Below are 26,830 nucleotides of genomic sequence, written 5' to 3'. Positions count from 1 at the left end.
CAAGATTTGTGGGGCTGGAGAGATGGCTCAGAGCAAAGTATTTTGCACAAGCCTGAGGACTCAAGTTCAACGCCCAGAAGCCATGTCAAGGTGAAAAGAGAGATTTTTTTTTTTAAAAAAAGCCTTCAAAGGAAGAAGTCATGAAGAACAAAAGTTCTGTATCTAACAGCAGAAAACATTAAATTCTAAGTAGAAACCCTGACAGACAAATGCCAGAGTGTAAAAACTAACCACCCCCACCCCCACCCGGTGCAGCATTTCTGACAGCAAGCCGATATAAACGTGAATAGCTAAAGAGACAGTCATGCCCGCCCCCTAGTCTATACTGCCCTGTCAATCATGATTAAGTGATGGCAGAAGCAATCTGCAGGCAGTCCACCTGGTTCCAAAGATGGGGGACAGTGCGTCACAATTTATTTTGCTGTGTGGGCAAGTTACCTACTCTTTTTCTGCTTTAGCTACCTGGCCTGTAAAATGGAGACATAAATATGGTGACAATAGCACCTGGGGACATCAGTTCCTACACTCTGAGAACTAAATGGGGCTGACTCTGTGGTCAGGGGGTCACACACAGCATCTAGTTGGGGGTTCTCCTCCTGACTCCACCACCCTCTCCATCTGAACTATTAAAAATGTCTTCAACTTCATTCATGCCATTCACATTTCTCTCACCATCTGTCTTCCCCCTCCTCCCTTCCCTCTTCCTCTCCGTCCTCCTGTCCCTCCTCCCCCCATTCCCTCATTGCTGCTCTTACCATCTCAGCAAGCTTGAGGATGGCAGGACACAGGGTGTTGACAGTGCTTTCATACCAAGGGTCAACTCGACCCAGGAAGGAAGCCAGCTCTCCCAGCTCAGGTTTCCTGGATGCTTCTGGATCCTAGGGATTCGAAGAATACAGGGATAGTCAGACCTGTCGGTCCCTCCCTCCCAGTCTGGGTGCCCCAGATACCAAGACCCAATGTTCAGTGACTGTGGCCAAGTCTTTTAATCACTTGGACTCAGTTTCTACACTGTTGTGAAGACACATTAGTGTTCTATATCATAAACTCAAGTGAAGTGGAAGGGCTTTTGCTGAGGTCCACTTGTCTGACACTGAAAAACACTGTTGGCTTCTAAAGGGCAGAGGGATGTATTGCTTGGGTCTTGCTGTTACTCTAATGAACGCTGGTCATCTACCTCAGACTTCCTCTCCTGTGGAGGGAAAGGGCAGGGGAGGCAAAGTCTCTCATCAAAGAATTTCAACACAGCTGACAACCTCCACCGTGAGGATGACCTAAAGAGACATTATTCCCTTTTCTAAAAAATATCTCAATCGGGGTTGGGGATTTAGCTCAGTGGTAGAGCGCTTGCCTAGCAAGCACAAGGCCCTGGGTTCAGTCCCCAGCTCCGAAAAAAAGAAAAAAAGAAAAAAAAAAAAAGAAAAAATATCTCAATCAAAGATGTTAAAACATGTCAGGCAGTGGTGTTGTACGCCTTTAATCCCAGCACTTGGAAGGCAGAGGCAGGGGATCTCTGAGTTTGAGGCCAGCCTGGTCTACCCAGGGAGCTTTAGGACAGTCAGAGATACATAAAAAACCCTGTATCAATATAACAAAAAAAACAACCCCCCCCAATATTAAAACAACAAATGCACCATGTTTTCTTAGGGCCAGAATGTGTTGCCTTGAGTTTAATTGTGTCTGTGCCTGTGTTGCCCTCTCTCAAATCGGAGAGTCTCATTTACTAGAGGACATTCTTTAGGATAAGTAAAAACACTCAGATTCTTTTCGTTTTAGACAGGACATAATTTTTTTGTCTCATGTTTTAAGTTGGTTGTAAACTACATCCTTTGAGCAAGAAAGCAAAAATTTTGACTGTAGGTATGGTTAAAGTAGGCGCTTGCAAAGCCTTGGGCGAGTTGCATTTTTCCTTAGTCTCTCTCCTCTCTCTCTCTCTCTCTCTCTCTCTCTCTCTCTCTCTCTCTCTCTCTGTCTCTCTCTCTCCCCCTCCCTTTCTCTCTCCCCTCCCTCTCTTTCTGTGTCTCTGTACTGTCTCTGTGTCTCTGTGCTGTCTCTGTGTCTCTGTGCTATCTCTGGGTTCCTGGTCTGTCTCTGTCTCTGTCTCTGTCTCTTTCTGTCCTAAGTATGTCCTTTCTCACCTCCACTTAATAAACCAACCTTGCTTCACTCTGGCTCATACTTAATCTCCTCTCTCGGGGGGGTCATGGTCTGGTTTTACTGACTGGAGAGCCCTGAGGGGAAATGCCTCAACGTTCTGATTAGCACTAATAATTTCACTACAAGATGAGGGAGCCCCGCAGAGAGGCTACTGTGGCAAAACCCGAGTCCTAGCTTCTGATCTGGAAGACCCTTTCCCCCAGTCTCGCTCAACTCTGCAGTCTAAGGCAATTGTCGCCTCCCCCCCCCCCGCCCCCAACTCCTCATCCCCAGTCTGGGAGCCAGACTGCGAGTGGGTCCCCACCTTTCCTTCGCTTCTCTGCTGAGACCTCTACTCTTGACCCCTCTGCTCCTTTTCTATGGTTGTTTTGGCCCCGACTCTCACCTGTCCAGTCCCCTGAGGTGCCAGCACAGGGATGTAGTAGAACTGTAGGCTGAGTCTAGGAGTGAGGCAGAACTTCTTGGTCTCCCGTTTCCTAGCAACAGACAGCAAGGTGGATGGGTAAGAGCCGAGGGCTGGGTGTTGGCATCAAATAGTCTTGGCTTTGCCATCTACCAGGTATTGACTTTGGGCAATTTGTACTATCTTTCTGAGCCTCTGTTTACCAGTTTACAAAATGGGAACAGTTGTCATTTCTTGTCAAGCTAATGGCTCGGCACTGGAGATACACTGCAGTGTCCTTCCTTACCCTCCCATGCCTTTTCTCCCATCCCTCTAATACCCATTTGGATCCTTCACCAGCCCATTCCAGAACCGCCCATACCCTAGTCCTTCCTTGGGGTCCTACCTGAGTCTGTAGTAAGCCTGGGCCAAGCGCCCTACCATCCTGTCATCCCCCAGCACGAGCACGCGGGCGGTATGCACTCTGGAGACTCCAGGTAGCAGCTCCCCATCCCCACTAGGCCTTCCAGTCCTCCGATGCAACCCTGGGGGTCCATCCCAGCTCCCGGGCATGAAGAAGTCAGGGGGCCACACACGCTTCTTGATGCCCCCCTTGCGTTGAAGTGCAGCTCGCTCCATCTCAGAGCTGCTGGGGTCTGGGAGCTCATCGTTCCCCAAAGGAAGGTCCCGTTCAATTCCACTGTCGGTGGACACCCGGGCCAAGTCCCGGTCTGGCCTAAATCCTTGTAGATCCAAGGCATCCAGATCAGCACTGAGACGGAGCTGGGAGCGTGGGCGGAGGAAGAGTACCAGTTCTTTCCCTGAGACCGGAGAACAGGGAGCGTGAGGATGGCAAAGACACCTGAAGTTGAGAGATCAGCTCCCCAGAAATCCAGAACGCCTGATTCTCAAACACTGTCCACCTGAACCCCCATGGGACACTTCACAAGGGCCACCATGGTCCTGGAGGCCATTCAGTAAATATATTTCTTCTTTTTCTTTCTTTTGTTTTGTTTTAGTTTTTTTTTTGTTTTGTTTTTGTTTTTTGTTTTTTGAGAGAGGGTCTCTCTATGTAATCCTGGCAATTCTGGAACTCACCATGTAGATCAGGATGGCCTTGAACTCACAGAGATCTGCCTGGCACTGCCTCCTGAGTACAGGGATTAAGGGTGTGCACCACCACATCCAGTCAATCAATAAACATATTAAAATCCCATGTAAAACTCCAGTACTAAAGAAGACAATGCTTAACCCAGCACCTCCTACATTTAGCTGCCCCTGGGTCCCTCCCAACACCCCACTTCCTGTGGGGAAGCTCCCCCTGGGACACAGGTACCAGGCCACCAGCTCCAGGGAAGACTTGGAGGTTTTCTCTTTTAGGTTCAGAGAGAGACGGGATCTACCATGACCCACTGGGCAAAAGGAAGTGTCAAGACTTGAACCCAGTACTCCAGATCAATACTTTCTACCAAAATTGATGTCCTTGTCCTCACTTGCTAGAAGAGCCACGAGAAGTGGAGTAGGACACAACAGTAGTGGGAAATGAATGCTGTGGAAGGTACCATAATGGGTTTTGCTTGCCTCCCTTTGGGAGACATTGATGGCATTCACACGAATACAAGAGACCAAGGGCTAATGCACTGGGCTAATCCAACCTGGAAAAGATTTGCAATTTTGTCCAGACATGTGGACCAACTCAGAGAACAAAGCTTGAACACAGACAGGAGCACAGACACATGAACACACGCAGACATACACCACGGTTCTCAGCCAATTCTACAGGAGCTCAGAGGCTCCGGCACGTACAGAGCTGCTCCTGGTCAGTCCACAGGTGGAAGGTGATGTAGGGACTGGGCAGGGGGATGCTTGGCAGTCGGTCTTGGAGGAGGTCACCTGAAGAAAGGAGCAGACTGTGGGGACTGTGGTGAGGAGACTTGTAGGCAAAGTAAAAGACCAGGGAGACTGAGAGGGTGGAGTCTAAATAGGACTATCCTGCTCACTTGGTCCAGCCTGGGCTGCCAAGTTTAAGCTTTGGTGAGCTTGGTGCACTGACCTCTGCTATGGTTTCTAGCCCATTTCCCCCACACCTGTAACTATGGGTGCAGTCAGGGACCCTATGTTCTGACACGCGAGGCTGACATGTTTCATGGCTGCTCTGAGTGACTGTGCAAACAAGACACACTTAGAATCATCCTACTGCAGCAGGACACACACATTCTGGATCGTTGAAGCCCACTCATAACCTCGCTCCTGTGTGGCACGTCTTTATCAACATTCAAACAGAAAGGAGGTCGCAGGGTACTCCAAGGGATAAGTAATGCCAACACTGGCTACTTTCCACCCTCTGTGGAGGCGTTCTGGGAATCCAATCTGTCGGTTACTATGCCCAGAACAAGACCCAAACACTGGCTCTGTCACTCACTAGCTGTGTGTCAGTCTGCACAATTTTCAACCTCTTTCTAAATCAGTTTCAAAATCTTTTCTGTAAAATGGGGCAATGATTATTTCTACTTCCCAACTTTACAAATTATTTGACTTAGCACACGGCGTATGCATTAATGAGATAAAGTAGGAGCTTTGCAGCTGTGGGCTGTCATGATTGTATTAGCCTCTTGGCTTAGTCCCTGGCCTGCGGAGTCCCTTAACTCTCCTCTCAGTCCCCAGGCTCCTGAGGGGGTCCACGCCTTCAGAAACCTCATTCTGTCTAACCTAGCTCTTTGGCGCCCCCTGCGGTCGGCAATCTCTCAGCAAGTCCCCCCCCCCGCCCCCCTCCGCTTACCGACGCAGCGCCTTCTTGTGGTCGCAGTTCCTAGCAGCGAGCAGTAAATCTCCTCCATCCTCTCCAGGTGTCCCAGCCGGCTGGGGCTGTCCTCGCTAGCCACCTGCTCTATGGCAGCCACGACAGCGTGGAAATAGTATTCTAGTACGCGACGGGAGCTGGCCTGCGAGGAGCGACATCGGAGCCTGAAGTCTACCCACCAACCCACCTACCTCTCTCCTATGCTAAATTGGGCAGGGCCACCAACAATCCAGCATGGCACCACCCTTGGCTGGGAGCTGGGTAGCCTGGGATTCTGCCCCATTATGGCTCTAGCCCCCGTTGCCTGCCGGTGGGCAGTGGCGTTTCTTTCTGGCTTTCACACACTACGATGGGGAGAAAACTAGGAAGAATCCACCAAAATAAAGTATTCAAGATGTGGGTGGGATTCAGGTTGAAGAACTCTGGATGGAAAACAAGAACAGAAGGAGCAACGCTCCTATGTCTTTTGATGGGCAAAGCAGGGGATGGGTCTGAATAACGGGCTGAGAAAAAAACCTGACTGGCATCCTTCCCCACCTCCTGAATCAGGGCAAGCAGAAGACAACTGAACCCTCTCACTCTGGGTGCCTGGTTCCTCCCACTGCAGCAGTTCTAATCCCTTCCACCCAGAGAAGCCTCTCCATCTTCTGCATGCATGGAATCTAGTCTTGCCCAGCCTTGCCTGTTACCAAAGAATGTCACTCCTAATGGCACCTGTCCTCCTGTTCCCCTATTCCCAACAAGTTCAGCCTCTGGTGCTGACTCCCAGTCAGAAGAGTTTCTTGGGCTGAGGCTGAATCAGAAAGAAAAGCTAGCAAACAAGTAAGTATAAGAATTGATCGCATGCCCCACAGCAGGAGTCGAGCATCGGCTAAATGCATCAGCACACACATACTGTGCAGTCCTTAGAAGTACAGGTTTCCCAAGGAATGTGTTTGCACAGACCATGTTTCCAGTGATATGGGAAAATACACATTCTATCAAGCAGTTGCAGAGTTTGATAGCTCCACGTGTTCAGAAGAGTCAGGGTTCGAGCCAGAAGGCATAAGCCTGACATGGGATTCAAATTCTAGCTCAGTCTCTTTGCATCTGTGGGAGCACGAGTATACGATTAGTTCTCTGTGCCTTAGTTTCCTATCCATCAAGGCAGATGGTAATTGCCTTTCACAGTGCTGGAGGAGAAATCCGAAATGTGATCGGTTTAGCGCAGTGTCTGGAGTAACAGTCAATAAACTGGCTATTAGTCACTGATGTCATCATTATTAAGGAAATATACTAAATGTTCATTATTTCTAAGTAGAGATGTGTGAGTGATTTTTTTTTATTTTTGTCTTTCAGCAGCTTATGTGTGTTTTCATATTTCCTTTAATAAACATGTATGAACTGTTAACTTGTTGGGGAAAGGGTGCCATGGACCAGAAGCAGGCAGAGTACAGGGAGTGAGTATACTGGATGCCCAGGCGGTGGGGTTAATTACCTGCAGCTTCCTGTTCAGAGCACCTGTGTGACAGGCTTCTCCCAGAGCTGCCTGTAAGGCATGGGAGACCACGTGGCGCATGCAGGCCTCGGGTGTCTGCTGCTCTTGGGCTGCCTGGATCTCCAGCAGCAGGGCACTGCACACGGAGGCAGAAACCAGCTCGGGGTCCACAAACAGAAACACTCTGGCAGGGCAAGAACGGAATGGATTGCTGGATGGACGGACGTTCCAAAACCTTTGTGGCTCCCTCACCCAGGTTGTGTAATGCCTCTAATAACAAAAGCATTTTCTGGCTGTTAAATCCCCTTAAAAAGATAAGCTTCAAGTTCAAAAACCTATACGCAGGGCAGCAAGTAGGAGAAGCAGGGACCACAGCAGGCAGGATGCACAACCCTTTCAGAGGGGCAGCTCGAGTCCCATTCAAACAGTCTACTGGTTCCTTGTGGGGAAGCAGGCTACATCCTGCATCTAGTGAAGTTACAATGTAAGTCCTGCTTCCTGGGTCTCAGCACCCTGGCCCCAGTGCTCATCATGCTCTGGAGAGACCTTAACCACATCCCCTTCGAGTACTGGAGCTCTGGACCCACATAGACTCCATCTTTGCTCATCACCTTGATCACACCAGAAAACTGACATACCCTCTCTTTCCTCCCTCAGGGTGCTGTGCCTGTCCTCTCCTCCAGGACTTACTCCCGGCGTGCTCTTTTCCATAGTATCCTTTTTGAGCATAGCTCCCAAGTCTCAAACCTACACAGTGTCCCTCAGTGCTAAGTCCACAACCTGCCTGCAGCAGAGAGAGGCACTCCCCCACCCTCATGCTTAATATTCTTCCAAACACGGGCCAGGGATGATCTCCATCTTATCTGAGAGCTGAGAACTCATTGAGAAAAGCCCCCTAGGATTCAGTCCCTGCAGAGTGGGCATTCTGAAGCTGTCTCTTGCTGCTTGGATTGGCTGGGTATGGCTTCTATGTGGCACAAAGCAAGGCAAGAGGGGCACAAGAGTGGAACAGCAGCGTTGCCCTAGGCCATGTGGCTCTTCTGCACGGGGACAGGGTCAATCTGCCAAAGAAGCAAGCTAAGATAACAATACAATTACCACCCTTAGAACTGGAAGTGCGCGTCATTGTTGGGCCAACACGGAAGCTCTGCTAAGTTTGTTTGTTTGTTTTTGTTTTTGTTTTTGTTTTTTGTTTTTTTTTGCTAAGTTTGTTTTTTATCTAGCCTTCTCTTTTGTCTTCCTGTCAGTGATCAGTTGCCCGCTCCCAACACCTCGAGGGAACAGAGGGCAGCAACCAACTCCCAGGCCTCTTACCTCTCCTGGTAAGGGTAGAGCTCACTTATCAGGTTCTGCTCCGCAATGACAGTCCGCTGATACAGCGTACCTGCAAATGAACCACACCAGTGAGCCAGCCTCTGGGTCTCTCACGCCAGTTCTCCACCCTTCCTGGAAGGAGCTGAGAGCATTGAGCACGTTGGCCTCCTGGAGAAGACAGCCTGGTGTTGAGTAGTATTACCTGGCAGCATGGGTGGCCGGATGCCTAGTAGTTCTCACCTGGGACAGCCGTCTCTGTTTTCAGCCTTATGGCACAGTCCAAGGCGACTGTAGAGTAGGGGGCTGGCAAGGTCAGCAGCCTGGTGCAGAAGGTGTAAGCTCTATGGTATAGATCTTCCGTGATGCCGGTCGCCTGGTGGGAGGGAGGGGTTGAAGGGTCTGGATGGAGTGGATGGAGAGTAGGTACGGAAGGAGGAGGGTTGGGACTGATGACCAGACTGGCTCTGTGCTCTCACACCCCTGTTTGTAGGCTCTCACATCCCAGCATTGGAGAGACCTCCCTACCACACCACTCTCCACCTCAGCAAGACAGAAATCCATCCCTGAATTCTCGGCAGATCAGTTCTGTCCCAGTCTCCATGCTGGAGCTGTGTGGGGCCTTTCTGAGCATCTCCAGCCTGAAAACTTGGAGTCACTTCCCTAGTCTCTGCACCTCCACGAATTTCACAGCCATGAGGTACCCCACAATGCCCAAAGGCTTCCTTTCCTCCCCTCTGCCTTCTTCCTCACTGTGTTTGATTCCTTTCCCAGAGCCCAGTCCCACCCTCCTCCCAGACACCACAGTGACTTCCCACAGCCCACACCAGCTCCTTTAACCAAGAGTGTAAAACATTGTTATTCTTATATCCCACCCCTATGCAGAGATCACCAACTGTAAGAAATCAACACTTCTGATCCATTTTTAGTACGGTCTGCATTTAGAGCTCACCAAAGAGTCACAGACAAGGCCCCTCCCTCGCCCAGTTTGTCTCAGAACTCAGAGGAAGGAGGTGGTTTCAAAGCCCCCGGGTAGTTATTAAATAAGTCATTAGATACTGGGCCAATAGGATGGAGAGTTGGGAAAGGGACCATGCTAGAGGAGTGTGAAGATGCTAACTCTATGGGGAAAAGAGAGCAGGGATTTCCTGAGACTGGGGATTTTAAAAACATTTCTTATGCACCAAAATGCCATGCCAGTCATTTTGGCCCGTATTCCCTATGAGCCCTGTGATGCAGAACCAAGTACTAGAAACGGTTTTGCTTCCTCCAGTCTCTTGAATGTTACAGAACTAGGAGCTTGTTACTCACAGTGATGATGCACAAATGAACAACCCAAGGGCCCACCCACTATCAAAGGCTCTCTATCCGTCCTCTGCACCGTCTCAACTCCTCCATTGCCTGTGCAACTTTACCTCTGGGTAGAAAGGAAAGCACTCAGTGTATGGGAGGCAAGACCAGGCTCACCCTAGCAGAGATTAGATACCAACTAGGGAGACAGGATGGGGCCTTGTGACTTGAAGCTCCCATCATGTGGGTGCTGGGAATTGAACCTGGGTCCTCTTACCCACTGAGCCACCTCTCCAACTCCAGTCACCCATATTTGATTACAGAATGAATGACCTCTCATTCCCTTTGAGAGTGGTGGCTTTTCCCCCCTGATAGTCCCCAGCCTCATGTGAGTCACTTTGACCCCCACCCCTCTCACCTTAGTGAGCACTGACATTAGAGTGAGCAGCAAGGGTATGATGACACGCCGTGCGTCCTCGCTTTCTGCCTGGAAAACAGGAGACCCTAGCATGGTGCTGGGCTGGGTGCTCCAGGGAGCACTGCATCCTAGCTACAGAATGCAGGTTAGGCTGGGGGTGATGGGGGATGAGGTGGAAGGCAGCAATGTATTATGTTAAGGGGACTGGCCTGCTGTGGAGAGAGGAGGAAGGGAGTAGGGCAGGGAGAAGCAAGGATGTGGGAGTCCTTTGTGAGGGGCAGGGGAGACGGAGGAATCCTCGTGCAAACGGTTAGGATAAGGAAACTGCATAGATGCCACACAGGAGCCAAAGCTAATTGACAACTTGGAGCAGTGTTTTCCAAGCAGCAACATGCGGGACATGGATAATTTCAGGTGGCACAAAGATAAACCTTAATGGTTGCCACAGAGATATGCAGAATAGACACATATCTATTTCTACCCAGCGATGTGGGTTCTCCATTTATGGCTACGTTATGGAGTTTCTTTCTTGAAACATGCTGATTTAAGAAACGATAGGAGTGGATGAATAGAAAATAGTGCTGAGACAAAAACCAATGAAGGAAAATCAAGCATGTGGTTCACAAACAACCCACACTTGGAAGCACAGATCTGCACAGGTGCAGCCCCAACCTGAGGGGGCTCCTCTTTTCACTCCACCCCTGCTGCCTTCCTCAGACTTGAGCACCAACCTTCTCCAGCTCTCTGAGCAGAATTCGGACCAGAACGGAGCTCTTTCCTGGATTTCTCTCCATCTTCTTGTGCAGAGACCATCTCCACATGCCTGGGCCAGGAGAAAGGGAAACCCATCATGGCTGGGTGGGGCCAGAGGGTCTTAGAGGGGAGTCCTCTGAGCAGGCCCCTGGTCCCTGAGTCCTAGAGTGTGACCAGCCAGCTACATCTGACCCTGTTGTAAGAGCTGACCCCAGATGCTTGTGGTGAGCTCCTCCCATGGCCACCTGATCTGTAGCTCTTTCTTGGCAGTGAGCTCCTAGGCCAGAAACAAGAGGGGAGGCACAAGAGCAGACAGAAGCATATGTGTGGAGCATGGAGCAGTAACGTGTGCAGGCCCAGAGCCCCAGCCACCTTCTGAATAATTCTAGGCCCTAGAAGAGAGTTTTGTTTGGCAGTGGCAGCGGGGAAGGTAACCAGAGTCCCATTACTGTCTGCAGTGTGGCAGCCCAGTCCCTCTCTACCTGAGACTTTGTTTCTTTTGCAGCTTTAATTCCCCGCCACCAACTGTAGTCATAACATATTAACCAGGAGAGTTGAGCCAGGGAGCAGAGAAGCCTTCCAGGTCTACAAGCAGACAGCTAGGTTGGAAACCCCTCACCCAAGAAGTCTAGGGCAGGCCCTTCCTGAGGCAGAGCTGGAAGGATGGGACAGTGGGGAGGAGCATTCTGCTCCAGCTCTTACCCTGATTACTCTGGAGGGCTGGGTTTGGGGTGTTGAGCTCTCGCAGCACAGCCTGTACACTCCTCTGGAAGTCCAGCTCCACATCTGAAAGTGAGGGAACCTCGAGGTCAGGAGCTGCGCTCCTCAGCCCATCTGGCTTACTGCTGCCCAACCTTTATTCTCTGGAGAATATTCTTAGCCTTCCCATAAACCTCGCAGGTGCCTGGAAGCAATCATCAAGAGTTGGCAGCCAGCACACTGCTCTGAGCTGGAAGATAGTATTTCCATCAGTATTTCTGTGCTCTTTGTAAAACCAGAACTTTCCAAAGTGGACGCATATGGCAATCCAGTCCCCTCTTACCTGAGACTTCACTTTTTTGTGGTTTCAACTATCCATCAACAACTATGGCTTTAACATATTAAATGGAAATTCTAGAAATAATGTACAAGTTTTAAATTGTTTGTTGTTCAGAGGAGCATGGTAAAATTTCACACTATCCTCCTCTGTATGGCCTGAGATTCAAAATATCTTTCTTTCCAGAATATATGTAATATACTATCTACTTATCCATTAGTCATTAGCAGCCATCTTGATTACCAGCTAAACTATTTTAGTATAGTAGTGCTTATGTTGTAATAACTTTAAAAAAATTGGTGTGTGTGTGGGGAGGGCATATGCATATATATATGTGTGTGTATAAGTGTGTGGTCATATGCATGTGGATATGGATGTATGTAGGCATGTGCGCATATATGTATGCACATGTGTGTTTAGGTATGTGCACCCATGCACATGTGTACAGAGGCCAGAGGAGGAGTTGAGTGTCCTGCTTTATCATTCCTACCTCACCCCTGTGACTCACTCAGGATTCCCTTGAAGTGTTGATGGAGATAGAGCTCCAACAGATGATAACATCCAAAATCTGGATTCCCTTCAAATGATGGCCTGCCAGCCTCCAACCCCAGATTCTCTCAGGTTCCCTTTACATTAGTCACATAAGACAGGTTAAGACATAAATTCTTTCCTCAATGTGTGATTTTATTGTATTACTGTATGTACATGTTTATGTGTGTTCGCAAGTGTGTGTGCGTGTGTGTGTGTGTGTGTGTGTGTGTGTGTGTGTGTGTGTGTGTGAGAGAGAGAGAGAGAGAGAGAGAGAGAGAGAGAGAGAGAGAGAGAGAGGAGTAGGCACATGTGTGTCATGGTGGGTATGTGTAGGTCAGAGGTTAACCTCCAGGAGTCTGTTTAAGCTTCTATCATGGCTTCTGGAGATGAACTAAGGTCACTAGGCCTTCAGGCTCTCTATCTACTGAGCCATCCCTTCAGCCAAGGTCAGGACCTCTGGTCTCTAGATAGATAGGGTCTACACTCTTGTTCAGCATGGACAAAGTCATAGAAGACACATTTTGTGGGGGGCATCTACAACCCTTACGATTGGGAGATCAGAGTCTGAGGGAGGGATGTGAGGCAGAAGAGAAAGACAGAGAAAATGATAGGGACGTGAGGATGAGGAGGAGCCCTTACCCCGAAGTCTACCTAGATCTAAGAAACAAGAATCTACTGTCAACAGCAGTACTGTTGACTGAAAAGCTGTCCATAGGGCTGGAGAGATGGCTCAGCGGTTAAGAGCACTGACTGCTCTTCCAGAGGTCCTGAGTTCAAATCCCAGCAACCACATGGTGGCTCACAACCATCTGTAATGAGATCTGGTGCCCTCTTCTGGCCTGCAGTCACATATGCAGGCAGAATGCTGTACATAAAATAAATAAAATAAATCTTTAAAAAAAAAAAAAGCTGTCCATACACACCCATGTTTCTTTCTCATACACATACTTTCTGTTGAAACAGTAATGACCTGGACTTAGGACCTGATATGTTTGACCTTGGGTGAACTTTACTCCCCTCTCCAGCCATAGCCTGAGAGTCTCAAATAAAACTATTAACTTTGTCTACAGGTGAAAAAGTCCTAATCCCAGTGACCCAGATGGAGATCTTATTGGATGATCGTATTAACTGTAGCCCTTCAAGAGCTCCTCAGGACCCACCTGGTGTGCACCCAGGGCCCTTTGTCACCATAAGGACCTTCAAAGCCACCAAAATTCTACAGTAGAGTGGGGCTGTTTTGGAGAATCTCATACCCATGCTCCAGGGGGCGTCTTGTCTTTCTTTCTGAGTTCTTTCTTGTAGATTGCTATACAATATCTCTATTAAATACTAACTCTATTTTTAAAAAAAGATTTATTTATTTTGTATATATAAGTACACTGTAGCTGTCTTCAGACACACCAGAAGAAGGCATCATTTCCCATTACAGATGGTTGTGAGCCACCATGTGGTTGCTGGGAGTTGAACTCAGGATCTCAGGAAGAGCAGCCAGTGCTCTTAACCACTGAGCCATCCCTCCAGCCCCCTAACTCTGTTTTTAAAAAAGCATATAAATACTGTTCCTAATGGCGACAGCTTTCCTTACTCTGTCCCAAATGTGTCAGTGACATTGCTCCACTCAGTCTCAGGCTCCCCCAGGTCTCTTCTCTTCTGGGTAATCTTAGCCTCTGTCCTCACTCTGGCTTGTTCATCCCAGTTTCATCAAGAAGGTTGGCAAGTCAGCTCAGAGAGAGTCCCCGCCCTTGTATGATCCTTGATACCTTCGGCCTGCCTCTGGTAAGAACCTTGCTAAGTCTCGGGAAGTTTCCACCTCCTCAGTCCTTGCTCTGCTCCTAGGCTGGGAATTCCAGGGATCTTGAGTCTGCTTTCTCTCCACTGCCAGCTGTGAAGAAAGCGCTCTTTGCCATTTTGACAAGAGTCAGGGTGAATCTGTTTTCTTTAATGAGGGTGTGTTGGCCTAGCAGAAGGGTAAAGATGGTGAACTTGTAAGTGACTTAATGAAGTGAGGCAGCCTTGAAAATGTGTCTCCCTGCTCTCACTGTGAAGCCCTGGGCTTGCTGCCACCCATACAGAGCTCACCCCTGCTTTTCACAGCTGCTCCCAGGAAGACCTACTTTGATGGCTAATTTTGGCTCTAGGTTCCACCAGCAGTAACACACTCTGGAATGGCTCTCTGGAGTCCTCTTTACCTAACACACACACATGTATGCACGCATGCACGCACCACCCCCCAGCAAGCCAACCTCTCCTTCCTGCTCTCTGCCTCCTGCCTTGCAGGTGTTTCCTTGAGCAAATCCCTACACATCTTGGTGTCCACTTCTTGGAGGATCTAGACGAGGATAGGAAGTCTGGGAAGTGCTCCCCACAAGGACAGATTTCCCTTGCAGTAACTGCCATCCAGGAGTGTTTCTATACACAAGTAATTTGTCTTCTCTAGTCACCAGGCAACACAAACTACATACCTCAGGGCTTCCCTTTTTGACTTGGCTGCCAGGAAAGTCACAGCTGAATTAGAGTCCAGTTCCATGTCAAGGGGCCAGGACCTCACTTCCTGCTTCCTCTTTGCAGCCTCCGCTTTGTGTTTTACTAAATGGATACCTTAATTGTCTCTAATTCCTTTACAAGGATAGAGGCTACATATGTAAACATCAGAGATGGTAGCTCTGGTTAAACCATTAAAGCCAAGGTATCCCGTGCTCTAGTCATCAGGCAGTCCTGCTCAATGACTGTGAGGTAGACCCATTAGCCAGAGGATAATTGTCATCTCTGAAGACCCCACTTTCCTCTCAACTCTCACTCATCCCTGTGAGGCACTTGTCACTGTCACAACCTATTTTCCAGCTTCCTCCAACCTGAAGGATCACAGAACATGACAGCCATGTCTACCCACCTAGACACTCTGCTGAGCATGGCCCATCTCTCCAAATTGGCCAGGAAGTCACTTAGTCTGTCATGACAATTGCTCCAACCTGCCTGTCATCTAGCACCTGACCTTGCATGAAGATTTAATGAACATAATGCAAGGTGAGTTATTAGTAAATTAATTGTTTGTCTTCCTCCCTCCCCTCCCTTCTTTTTTTTTTTTTTTTTGGTTCTTTTTTTCGGAGCCGGGGACCGAACCCAGGGCCTTGCGCTTCCTAGGTAAGCGCTCTACCACTGAGCTAAATCCCCAGCCCCTCCCCTCCCTTCTTTATGTCCTTTTGTCCTTGCTTCTCCCTTCTTCCTTCCCCTCTCTCCTCCCTCCCTCCCTGCTGTGTTCTGTCTTTCCATGGCTCCCTCCTGACTTCTCTCACTTTAACTTTTAGTCCTTTTTTTTTACCCCCTCCCTTGTCTCTTCCCCTCCCTCCTTTCTTCCCTTCCTTCTGCTCCCCCTTTGTCCTTTGGCTACATGAAGAGATTTAAACCAGTGACAATCCTGATCTGTTTCTGCCTCTGCCTGCCCCCACACCTCCATCTCCATGTTTCAGAGAAAAACAGAAGTTTCCAATAGGTTCTGAAGACAATCTCAGACAAATGCTGTTCTGGAAGCCAGAACAGACTCGTGCTTTGGTCCTCTGCTGGCTTGCTGACACGGCCTGCTCAGGCTTGTGGAGCAGAATTAGGAATCAGGAAGTCATTCACTCTTCTGTGAGTCTTTCTGATGTGGGATGATGGGCAGGCGCTGGGAAACGGCTGACCCAGGATGCAGCATGGCGTCTTTTTCCCAACCCACCTTTCCTATCTTCACTGGTCTCTATTCCTTGCCTGACCACGGAGATCCCAGTTTTTAAACGAACTGACCTGGGTTGCCCAAAACAGAGACAGAGGGAAAGGTAATGTTCTCAGTTCAAGGAGGTGAGATTTCTCAAGACCAAGGGAGAGAAAGTGTTATGGAGCCTCAGGGAAAAGGGCACCTGAGCACCAACACTGTGTCTTTGGCTGCCACGTGTAAATTTCCTGAATCAACTTTGCCCAGAGCACAGGAATGTCCTGCAAAGAAGCCTCCATCTCCCTTTAGGCCATACAAGCCTAGTCAGCTACTTCAGGAGGCCCCAGCCAAATAGAAGGATCAGCACTGTCTCTTCCCAGTGCCCAGGCCTTGTAAGCCCAGCTTCACAGGGGAAGAACTCATTCCTGATCTTGGTGTTGCTGGATATTACAAGTATCACCACCACCACCACCACCACCACCACCACCACCACCACCACCACCACCACCACCACCTCATCATCATCATTTTGGATTTTTCAAGACAGAGTTTCTTTGCTGTCCTGGTTACTCTGTAGACCAGACTGGCCTCAAACTCATAGAGATCTACATGCCTCTGCCTCCCAAGTACTGGGATAAAAAGTGTGCACCATCACTGCCTGGTACAATTAGTTATTATTAACATTTCAAGGCAATGCTAAATGTTCATCAAATCGAGGTAGATAGGAAGACTACATTTCCCAGACTCCCTAGCAGTTAGAGAAGAGTAGTGCAAAAAATTTTGACCAATGGAATCCTCAGATACCAGAAGGCTGCTTAGAGCCCAGATTGGTGTGTGATTAAGTGTGAAATGAGTATTGCAGTGTTATTTGGATACTTGGGGTCGCTTGTTAACATCAGCTAGCATTCCTTGACTGATTCATAGGTGTACAAAATATTTTCTCACTGAGCAGCCTGGCCTTCTGGACACACCCTCCCCCACCCCCACACACTGACCTGAGCTCTCCATGGAGCCTGTCCTGTAAGGGAAGGATGTGGTTGTCTCAAGCAGCAGAGTGGAAAGCAGAATGGTGGTTTCTACACAGAGATTGTTCTGCAAAATAAGATGCAGCCTGTTAGTGTGCATAGGAAAGTACATCCAAGACACCTGCCCACCAGCTGCAGCTGAAAACGCCAGCTGCGAGACGTGGGGCAGCTACGTGAGCATTCTAAACAGTAAATAGTATCAGGAAGAGGGTAGAAGGGAACCAGAACTCAAGTAAAATGATCTAGTAACAAGATTTCTGCTTTTCTCATTCTTCCATAACTAGCAGTCTAAGAAAGAAGTTAAATTAAGCATTGGGGCTGGAGTGAGGGTGGGGACACCTGAGAGATGACTCAGGAGTTAAAAGCATGTACTGCTCTTTCACAGGACCAGAGTTCTGGCACCCATAGCGGACAACTCACAACCACCGATAACAAGCCAGGCTCTAGGGGATCCAATGGGCTCGCTCCATGGACAGCTGCACTCACATGCACACACGTGAGAGCACACACACACACACACACACACACACACACACACACACACACACCTTAAAAGTAAAAAAGAGCCTTCTGTTTTTTGTCTGAGCTGCAGAAAAGAGCTCTTTAAACTGGGGAGATGGGGAAGTCCCTCTCCCTTTTCCATTTTCTGCTGTAACCCCAGGGACTCAAGCAACACTTGGAGCAGTGGTGCTGGAAATGGCAGCTTGAAGATGCCAAGGAGTCAGAAGAAGGGAAGCACATCTCTCTAAGTACAGGGTCTGTGGTCCTAAGGACTGGAGAGGAATCTGACACCTTTTCTGTCAGAGGAGCAACAACAAAGAACACACTACTAGAGTCTTAATAAAATGGCAGACTTCCAGATGCAACAATAACTACATTAAATGTAAATGGCCTAAACTCACCAAGAGAAGGTTGCCAGAAGGGATAGCGTGAAGAAAAGGTAGGGTCTCACTACAGAGCTCTGACTGACCCCCAGCTAATTATGTATACCAGGCTGACCTCAAATTTGCAGCAATCTTCCTGCCTCTGCCTTCCAAGTACAGTGACTGGAAGAGTGTACCACACCTAGCTTGCATGACATAATGGTAAGCAGAGTTAATTCTATGCAGGCTACAATAAATTCGCTTCAAATTTAAATAAGAGTTTAAATAAGCAAAAAATGAACAGAAAGATATATCATGAAAATGAGAAGAAAAATACAGTTAAGGAGTTTAGGTGGCTATGTGAATATAAGACAAAGTACATATCAGAAGAAGAAATTCACTGGGAATAATGAGAGACATTATAAAATGATAAAGATTCAATTAATGAGGGAGATGTATATAGTCGTGTGTGTGTGTGTGTGTGTGTGTGTGTGTGTGTGTGTGTGTGTGTGCATATACCTGTGTGGCTTCAAAATTCATGAAAGAATACCTAGTAAGATTAAAGCATAAATGGAAAAATCCACTATTATAGTTATTATAGTTGGAAATGTCAGCATGTCTCTCTCAGTAACAGCTAGTCAAGGAGAAGAAAAATCAACAGAAATATAGAGATATTGGGGCAGAGACATGGCTCAGTGGCTAAGAACACTGACTGCTCTTGCAGAAGACCTGAATTCAATTCCCAGTACCCACATACCAACTCATATTGTTTGTAAATCCAGTTACAGGAACACAAGGTATACAGGTGGTGCACATGTATAACATACAAGAAAAACACTTATACATTAAAGAAGAAATCATAAAAATAAGGTAAAATTAAAATGCATTTCTTCAAGAAAGATCATAGAGACATCAAATAGCATTAAATAACAGTATCAATCAAATGAGGTTAATTAACATCTGCAGAACCTTATAAACAATAACCACTGTATGAAAATTATTTTAAAATCTTCACAGTATGTCCAGCAGGATAGGTCATGAACAGGTTGTGCAAACCTTAACAAATTTAAGGTAATAAAAAATTACAAAGTAAGTTCACAGATCCTAATATAAGTAAACTTGAAATAAAAAACCGTAAGTATAACTTTTGAAAATTCTTGAAATGTATAAATAAGTATATTTCTTTAAAAGTGTTTTTTAGGGGCTGGGGATTTAGCTCAGTGGTAGAGCGCTTATCTAGGAAGCGCAAGGCCCTGGGTTCGGTCCCCAGCTCCGAAAAAAAGAACCAAAAACAAAAAAAGTGTTTTTTAAAGGTTTATTTTTAGTGTACATATGGAGGAAGGATGGGCTGTGCACCTGAGTGCAAAACCCATAGAATCCAGAAAAGATATCAGATCCCCTGGAGCTGGAGTTATAGGAGGGGTTGTGAGTGACCCAGTGTGGGTACGAAGAACCAGACATGGGTTCTTTCAAGAACAGTAAGCAGCTGTGAAGCCATCTCCCTGGCCTGGCATCTTTCTCTAAACCATGATGAGCTCATAAAACAGAGTACAGGGCAACATTCTTGCCCTGGCAGTCCTTTGATTAAAGTCCCCTGTGTATTCTTTTTGATCTTTCTGCAAATCCCACACTCCTTGTTCTCTCTGAAGGCTGCCTGATAATGGCTCCAGTGCTCGTCTCCAGCATCCTCTCTTCTCTCACATCACCAGGTTTCCACCTACTGGGCCGTTCCCACTAAACTCTGTCTTACTTCAGGACCCTCGCACACTTCTGCCTGAAGCATCTACCCTCCAGCTTCTCCTGCAGCTGGCTCCTTCTCAACATGTGAGTCTTGTTTTAAAGATTTTCAAAATTTATGTGTATTTGTGTATGCTTGTATGAATTTATGTGTATCACATGTGTGTAGATGCCTGAGATCAGATCCTCAGGAGCTGGAGTTACACAGTTGTAAGCCACTAGATGTAGGTGCTAGGAACCAAACTTGGGTCCTCCATAGGAGTAACAACTGCTCTTAACCTCCAAACCATCTCTCTGGCCTTCAGGACTCATTTTAAAGGTCACTTCCTCAAAGAGCTATTTTCTAACACCCCACGTGGGACAGCTCTTCTACAAACTTTGATTCAGTCACAGCACCTGGATTTTTCCTGCACCCTATTTTCCTCCTGCTCCTCCTCCTCCTGCTCCTCCTCCTACTGCTTCTTCCTCCTCTTTCCCTCTTCTTGAGCCTCAAAATGAGTCTCAAAAGTTAAGGATAAAATGGCAAATTTGATTTAAAAGTACTGTTAAGGATACAGCAGGGATGAAGAAAAGGGTATTTTGTTTCAAGAGGCCAGCAAAAAGTTTATTGCAGCTGCTACCACTGGGATAATCTCCACTTTGTTCCCAGAGGGAATTTTTTTTTCTTCTTCTTCATATGTTCTGTTTTTTAAAATGTTGAAAAAAAATGACTGAGCACTTGGAAAAACTGTAGTAGAAATGGAGGGGCCTGAGAAACAAAAAGTGGCTGCAATGGGAAGACAAAAGGGGGTCACTCTACTCTCTCTTTGCTGGAAGGTTGCAGAGTTGGTGCTGAAAATTGAGAGGTTGTGAGTGGAGGCAGAAGCTATTGGGAAGTGAAACACACTGGAAAAGAGAGAACAAAAGGGTTCCGTCCTGGTGACTGAGCAAGAGAGTGGAAGTTTCTAGTCTGAGGAAAAGAGGAAAAGAAACTGTGCCAGAGTGCGGTGTGGTCAGAGAAAAACCTAAAAAAACAAAAAAACAAAACAAAACAAAACAAAACAAAAAACAAAAGTACAATCTGATGAAACAGCCTTTCTAGAGAAAGGATTGATCTCTAACAACCATGTTGCAGGGGTGGGAGGAGAGGAGGCCCATGGTTATCAGAACACCATCAGCTTTCCCAGTAGGCATACAGAATAAACCTGCTAATGGTGTGGAGCAAGGTTATGACAAGATAGGTTGGCATCCTATAGAGATGATAGATGTAAAGTATCTTAAAGAAGCCACGACTTGGGGTTGGGAGAAATGGCTCAGCAGCACTAACTACTCTTCCAGAGGTCAATTCCTGAGTTCAATTCACAGCAACTACATGGTGGATCTGATGCCCTCTTCTGATGTGTCTGAAGACAGCTACAGTGTACTCACATACATAAAACAAATACATCTTTTTAAAAAAGAAGCCATTATTCACCATTTATGGGGAAGGGATCTTTTACAACAGTGGGGTGCTCAGATTAATATTCTTGCAATACTAGACACAGCCCATGATAAAATAAGGGGTGAAATGGTAGATGATCCCGGGGAAGGTGTTGATATAGTTCATCAAAAACAACCCCAGGCTGTATCAGTTGTCCAAACACAGAATATAATAGGGATTGATCTATAAGGGGTGGGGACACAGCCCCTACCCTTAAAATGGTTGAATGACAACCCTGTGTGGACAGAGCAATGGCCTTTAACTGAGGAAAAATTACTGGCACTTGAGCAGCTAGTACAAGAGCAACTTGAGGCTCAGCATATAGAAGAGTGAAACTCCACCCCCATACTTGTTATAAAAAAGGAACAGGGAAATGGAGAATGTTAACAGATTTAATAGTGGCAAATAGAGTAATTCAACCAATTGGTTTGTTACAGCTTGGAATTCCTGTACCTTCTTTATTACCTAATATATGGGTCATGATAGTAACTGATTTAAAAGTTTGCATTTTTACTATCCCCTTGCATGAGCAGGATAGGGAAAGGTTTGCTTTTACAGTAACTACTTATAATAACGCCCAACCTGCAAAAAGATATCAGTGGAAAGTTCTTCAATAGGGAATGTTAAACATCATGTCAATATTTTGTACAACTGCTAGAAATACTTCATAGTCAATTTCCTCAATACATTATTTATCATTACCTGGATGACATTTTGTCGGCTGATTCTGACGCAGATACTTTAGAGAAAATGTTTAAGGAAACAGAAAGAATTCTGCCATGCTGGGATTATTGAATGCTCTTGAGAAAACTACGGAGAGGTGGTTCTATTAACCATTTGGGTTAAAAAATAAGTCAACAACAAAGACATTCAACCACAAATGGTACAGATCAGAAGAGATCATCTGAAAACCCTTAATGATTTTCTAAAATTAACGAGAGATGTTAATTGCCTGTGGCCTACCATTGTATCAACTACTCGAGACTTAAGTAATTTGTTTCAGACATTACAAAGAGATTCAGACTTAAACAGTCCAAGATGGTTTAACAGGTGAAGCAGTGAGAGAGTAGAACAGAGACTGCAAGCTGCATATGGGGATTTATTGATTACATTTTGGTTGTTTTGCCTTCAACTAATTCTCCTCCTGGGCTCATTATGCAAAGGGAAGAAAATGGGATGGATTTTCTTAGCACACAAACAAAGTAAAAAAATTAAAGGCTTCCATAGAAAAAGTTTCTGATTTAATCATAAAAAAGTAGAATAGGACTACATCAATTATCAGGAATGGACCCAGCAGAAACCATAGTACCCTATAGCAATGCTGGGATTATGTCATCAATGAAGATCAGCAAAGAGCTTGTAGCAACCATTTGGGAGGGAGAAATGAGCATCTAATAGCCTAAAAGCAAGACTCTTCAGTTTATAAAAATAACTAATTGGATTCTCTCATGTATTGTAAAAGGAACGCCAGTTCCTGAACTGCCTACATTTATAATCATGCAAATAAGTTAGGAATAGCAGGTTATAAGTCAGAAAAAAATGAGCAAAGTAATTCAAAACCCACACATACTTCAGTTCAAAAATCAGAGCTGTTTGCAACTCTTAATGCTATCGCTAGATTTTCCTGAATCTCTTAATATAATTACTGACTCTCGATGTGCAGAAAGAGGTGTTCTGCATGCAGAAAGTGTTGGCTTTATTCCAGATAATTCAGAATTAACTTTGTTGTTTATACAGCCGCAGACAATCAGAAATAGAAATGACCCAGTGCATATCACCCGTATTTGGTCTCATATAGGCTTGCCAGATGCATTGGGCACAAGGAATAAAATTAACCAACTATTAATAGCAAATGTGTTAGAAGCCTCAAATTTTCATGAAAAAAACTCCATGTTAACACTAAAGATTTAAATAAAACCTTTTCTGTCACTTGTCAACAAGCCAAGCAAATGATAAGAAAATGTCCTATTTATTCTTTGTGTAACCAAACTCTTGGAGGTAGCCCTAGAGGTGGCAGACAGATGGGTTTCATTTTGCAGAATTTGGAAAACTAATGTTTCTACACCACACCATTGATATATATTCAGAGTTTCAATGGGCAACTGCTCTGAGTCCTGAGAAGACTGATTCTGTAATTACACATTTATTGGAAGTAATGGCTACTGCGGGCATAGTCATACAAATTAAGACTGACAAAGCCCCTACATGTGTATCCATTAAGGTGAAGCAATTTTTGCATACTATAAAATAAAGCACATTACATGTATACCAGAGAATCCCACAGGCCAAGCAGTTGTAGAAAGATCTAATTACACCTTAAAGGAAATGCTTATAAAACAAAAAGGAGAGCTGGAGAGATGGTTCAGCGGTTAAGAGCACTGACTGGCTACTCTTCCAGAGGTCCTGAGTTCAAATCTCAGCAACCACATGGTGGCTCAAACCATCTGTAATGGGATCTGATGCCCTCTTCTGGTGTGTGTGAAGACAGCGACAGTGTACTTATATGTAATAAATAAATACATCTTTAAAAAAAACAAAAAGGAAGAATAAAGACATTCAGGGATAGGCTAGGTAGTGCTTTGTTAACTTTATATTTTCTGATGTTAATGAGAAAGGAACATAGCAGCTAAGAGACACTGGGTTATAGAAAAATGTGAAATTAAACCAGCCTATATAATATAAGAATGTCTAACATCAGAATGGAGGCCAGCGAAGGTTTCGCATTGGGGACGTGGATTTGTTTATATCTCCACAGGAAATGAAAAACTATGGATATAGTCAAAACTGATAAGGATTAGAACTCCCTCCCCCTTCCCCTCCCCCCTCCTCTTCCCCCTCCCCGTCACTCTCCCTCTCCCTCTGTCTTTCCATTGCAGGATATTTGATCACACTGTGAACCCTGAGATTGTGTTATTTACTATTAAAAAAAAAAAAAAAGAGCTGTTTTTAGTTGTGGCGCTGCTCAGCCTTAGCATCCACCTTTAATCCAATCATCTTTCTGCTTGAATGTTGTAAACAGGATTAAATAAAGTCAAGCATGGGGTTGGGGATTTAGCTCAGTGGTAGAGCGCTTGCCTAGCAAGCGCAAGGCCCTGGGTTCGGTCCCCAGCTCCAGAAAAAAAAAAAAAAAGAAAAAAAGAAAAAGTGAATAAAGTCAAGCATAGGTCAAGAGGCAGAGCAAGCAACCAATTGATGGGAATCTTAAAAATAGGATTATTAAGAAAAAACATACAGAATAAGAGGGAGTGAGGAGGACAGATAGAGAGATGCACAGGAAGTAGAAGGGAGGGACATTAAGTTTGAAGGAAGTTTTTTGAGCTGGTGTGGGAGAGGGACAATCCTGATGGGACTTCAGCTAAGGAGGAGGGTCAGTTGGGTGCTTTCTCTGAGGTAGCAGGCTTCCACACCAGCATCAGTCTCTCCAATCTTCGTTGGTAAAATCAAACTATGGAGATCCTTCTATCTCTCCTATCTAGTGATAGGGGGTGAAACTGTGGTTGGGGGGTGGGTAATAAAGGGTGGTACAAAGAAGAACCCATAAAGTTAGCAAAGACCTATTACACAATTTCTCCTCTTCCTCCTCCTCCTCCTCCTTTCTTCTTTGCTAATGATTAGAATGTGAACTAAGCACTACCAGAGCAACAGTGATACCCAGTAGACAATGAATATATATCGTACCTGTGTTATGGGGATGAGGATGGGAGGTCCTAGTACAAGTCACAAGTCAATGAGAAGCCAAGATTTACAGATACAAGGCTGAGATACAGCCTTGTCATTAAGGACTACTGGTCTACCCTTTGTAATTTTTCTTTATTATTATTGTGTGGGGTGTATGTATGCATGTAACAGTTCATGTGGAGGTCAGAAGACAACTTTGTGGAATCAGGTCTCTCCTTCCACCTTTACATATTATGATGGTTTTGAATAGCCATGGCCCCCGCCCCCCAGACTCATTTGTGTGCCATAAAGAATAGCACTGTTAGGAGGTGTAGCCTTTTTGAAGGAAGTATGCCACTGTGGAGGTGAACTTTGCGGTGATATGTGCTCAAGATAAGCCCAGTGAGACACAGTTTCTTTTTGCTGCCTGCAGGTCAAGATGTAGAACTCTCAGCTCCTCCAGCTCCATATCTGACTGCCGTGATGAATATGGACTAAACCTCTGAAACTGAAAGCCAGGCCCAATCAAATGTATTTCTCTATAAGGGTTGCTGTGGTCATAGTATCTCTTCACACATGGGTTCCAGAAATCAAACTTGCTCAGTAAGTGTGATTTACCCACTGAGGCATCTTGCTTGCCCACTCTATAACTTTTTAATGACCACAGTTTGTCTCTATTTGCTCAAGACTCTTCAAACAGGCCTCACACACTCCCAGCCCACCACTTAGCCACTGGCCCACCACTTAGCCACTAAAAATATCTTGCAGACCTCACCCCCCCCCCCACAGCCCATTTGTGTTGGTTAACTTTTGTCAATCTGATTGGGCCAAGGGAAATCCAGGTGCTGATAAGACATTGCTTCTGAGTATGTCTGTGAGGGTGGGTCTGAGTCAGTCTTCTCTTACTTTAAGAAAGTACCTGAGGATATTAACTTATGAGTAGGAAAGGTCTAATTTATCTAGCAATTTGGGAAGTTTCAGCCCATGACCATTGCCCCGATGCTTTGGGTGAGGCAGCACATAATGGCTGAAGCAAAACCACTAACTTCACAATCCAGATAACAAGAGATAAAGAGGAAGTGGCAGTGTCTGGTGGAGCATACCTGCAGTCCCAGCACTTAGGAGGCTACGACAGGGAGAGCACGAGTTTGAGGTTAGCTTGAATTACCTAGCAAGACCTGGGAGAAGGCGGAGAGAGAAGATATCCAGGGTGCCACACTTCCCTTCTCAGCGTGCCTCTAATGAACTCAATCCTTCTCATTAGGCCCCATCTCTTACAGGTTCTGCCATATCCCAATAGCACACCCTGAGGTCCAAACCTTTATTGCATGAGACTCTGGGGGACATTCAAGATCTAAACCATAGTAGGGTATTTCTGGAAGAGATTAGCCCTTTACTCAATGGACTCAGTAAAGAAGACCTGCCCTCACTCATGTGGCTGAGCAGCATCTAATCCCTTGATAGCCTAAACAGAACCAAATGCCAGAGGTAGGATGAATTTGTTCTTGCTATCTGACCTAGAAGTCCAACATCTCTGCTCTTGACATCAGTACTCCTGGTCTTCAAAGCCTCGTTCCGATAAAAACTCATACCACAAGCTTCCTTGCTCCCTGGGTCTTTGGAGCCAGACTGTAACTACAACGTGAGATTTTCTTGGTTTTTGGCTTGTCGAGGGACTCCTTAGTCTCCATAGCCACATGAACCGATCAATCCTCGAAAGGTGGCACTTTCTTGCCCATCTGTTCACGTCCTATTGGCTGTTTCTCCACGGCAGCTTGACCTCAATGGTGCCTAATCAACTCCCTCTCTTCATAGACTCATGTGGTGGTGATGGGGGAACCTTTCTTAGTTAATGGTTAAAAATCACTTTCTATGGATGCTTCAGTCCTTCTTTGAAGGGGGAACAAAATAATCACAGGAGGAAATACAGAGACAAAGAATGGAGTAGGGACTGAAAAAAAGGTCATCCAGAGACTGCCCCACCTGAGGATCCATCCCATATGCAGCCACCAAACCCAGTCATTATTGCTGATGCCAAGAAGTGCATGCCGACAGGAGCCAGATATGGGTGTCCCCTGAGAGGCTCTGCCAGAGCCCTACTAATACAGATACGGATGGTTGCAGCTAACCATTGGACTGAGTCCAGGGACTCAAATGGAGGAGTTAGAGAAAAGACTGAAGGAGATGAAGGGTTTGCAACTCCATAGGAAGAACAACAGTATCAACTAACCAGAGCCCCCAGAGCT

At 46.1% G+C, this 26,830-nt stretch overlaps 1 protein-coding gene across 13 annotated transcripts in view; it reads right to left on the bottom strand.

Moving 5' to 3' along the window:
* Pik3r6 (phosphoinositide-3-kinase, regulatory subunit 6) overlaps positions 1-26,830 on the bottom strand; it is a 51,293-nt gene that overhangs the window by 17,228 nt on the left and 7,235 nt on the right. For 7 of the 13 annotated variants that reach the window (XR_005489906.2, XR_005489905.2, XR_005489907.2 and 4 more), the window contains 12 exons: positions 16,839-16,935; positions 11,291-11,374; positions 10,567-10,658; positions 9,836-9,904; positions 8,371-8,503; positions 8,131-8,200; positions 6,817-7,000; positions 5,319-5,481; positions 4,346-4,432; positions 2,946-3,360; positions 2,543-2,633; positions 756-878 (listed from right to left, as the gene is read on the bottom strand). Coding sequence is in view for 9 of the 13 variants with exons in the window: in XM_039086575.1 (XP_038942503.1) it covers positions 756-878; positions 2,543-2,633; positions 2,946-3,360; positions 4,346-4,432; positions 5,319-5,481; positions 6,817-7,000; positions 8,131-8,200; positions 8,371-8,503; positions 9,836-9,904; positions 10,567-10,658; positions 11,291-11,374; positions 16,839-16,935 (1,608 nt within the window). In the remaining 4 variants the exon portion in view is untranslated. Of the gene's footprint in view, positions 1-755; positions 879-2,542; positions 2,634-2,945; positions 3,361-3,542; positions 4,450-5,318; positions 5,482-6,816; positions 7,001-8,130; positions 8,201-8,370; positions 8,504-9,835; positions 9,905-10,566; positions 10,659-11,290; positions 11,375-16,838; positions 16,936-26,830 lie in introns of those variants that run through there. The other 6 variants (XM_039086577.2, XR_005489908.2, XM_039086576.2 and 3 more) reach the window with 6 other exon arrangements.

This window comes from Rattus norvegicus, chromosome 10 (genome assembly GCF_036323735.1).
Source record: "Rattus norvegicus strain BN/NHsdMcwi chromosome 10, GRCr8, whole genome shotgun sequence".
NCBI lineage: Eukaryota > Metazoa > Chordata > Mammalia > Rodentia > Muridae > Rattus > Rattus norvegicus.
This window is presented reverse-complemented; position numbering and strand designations above follow the sequence as displayed.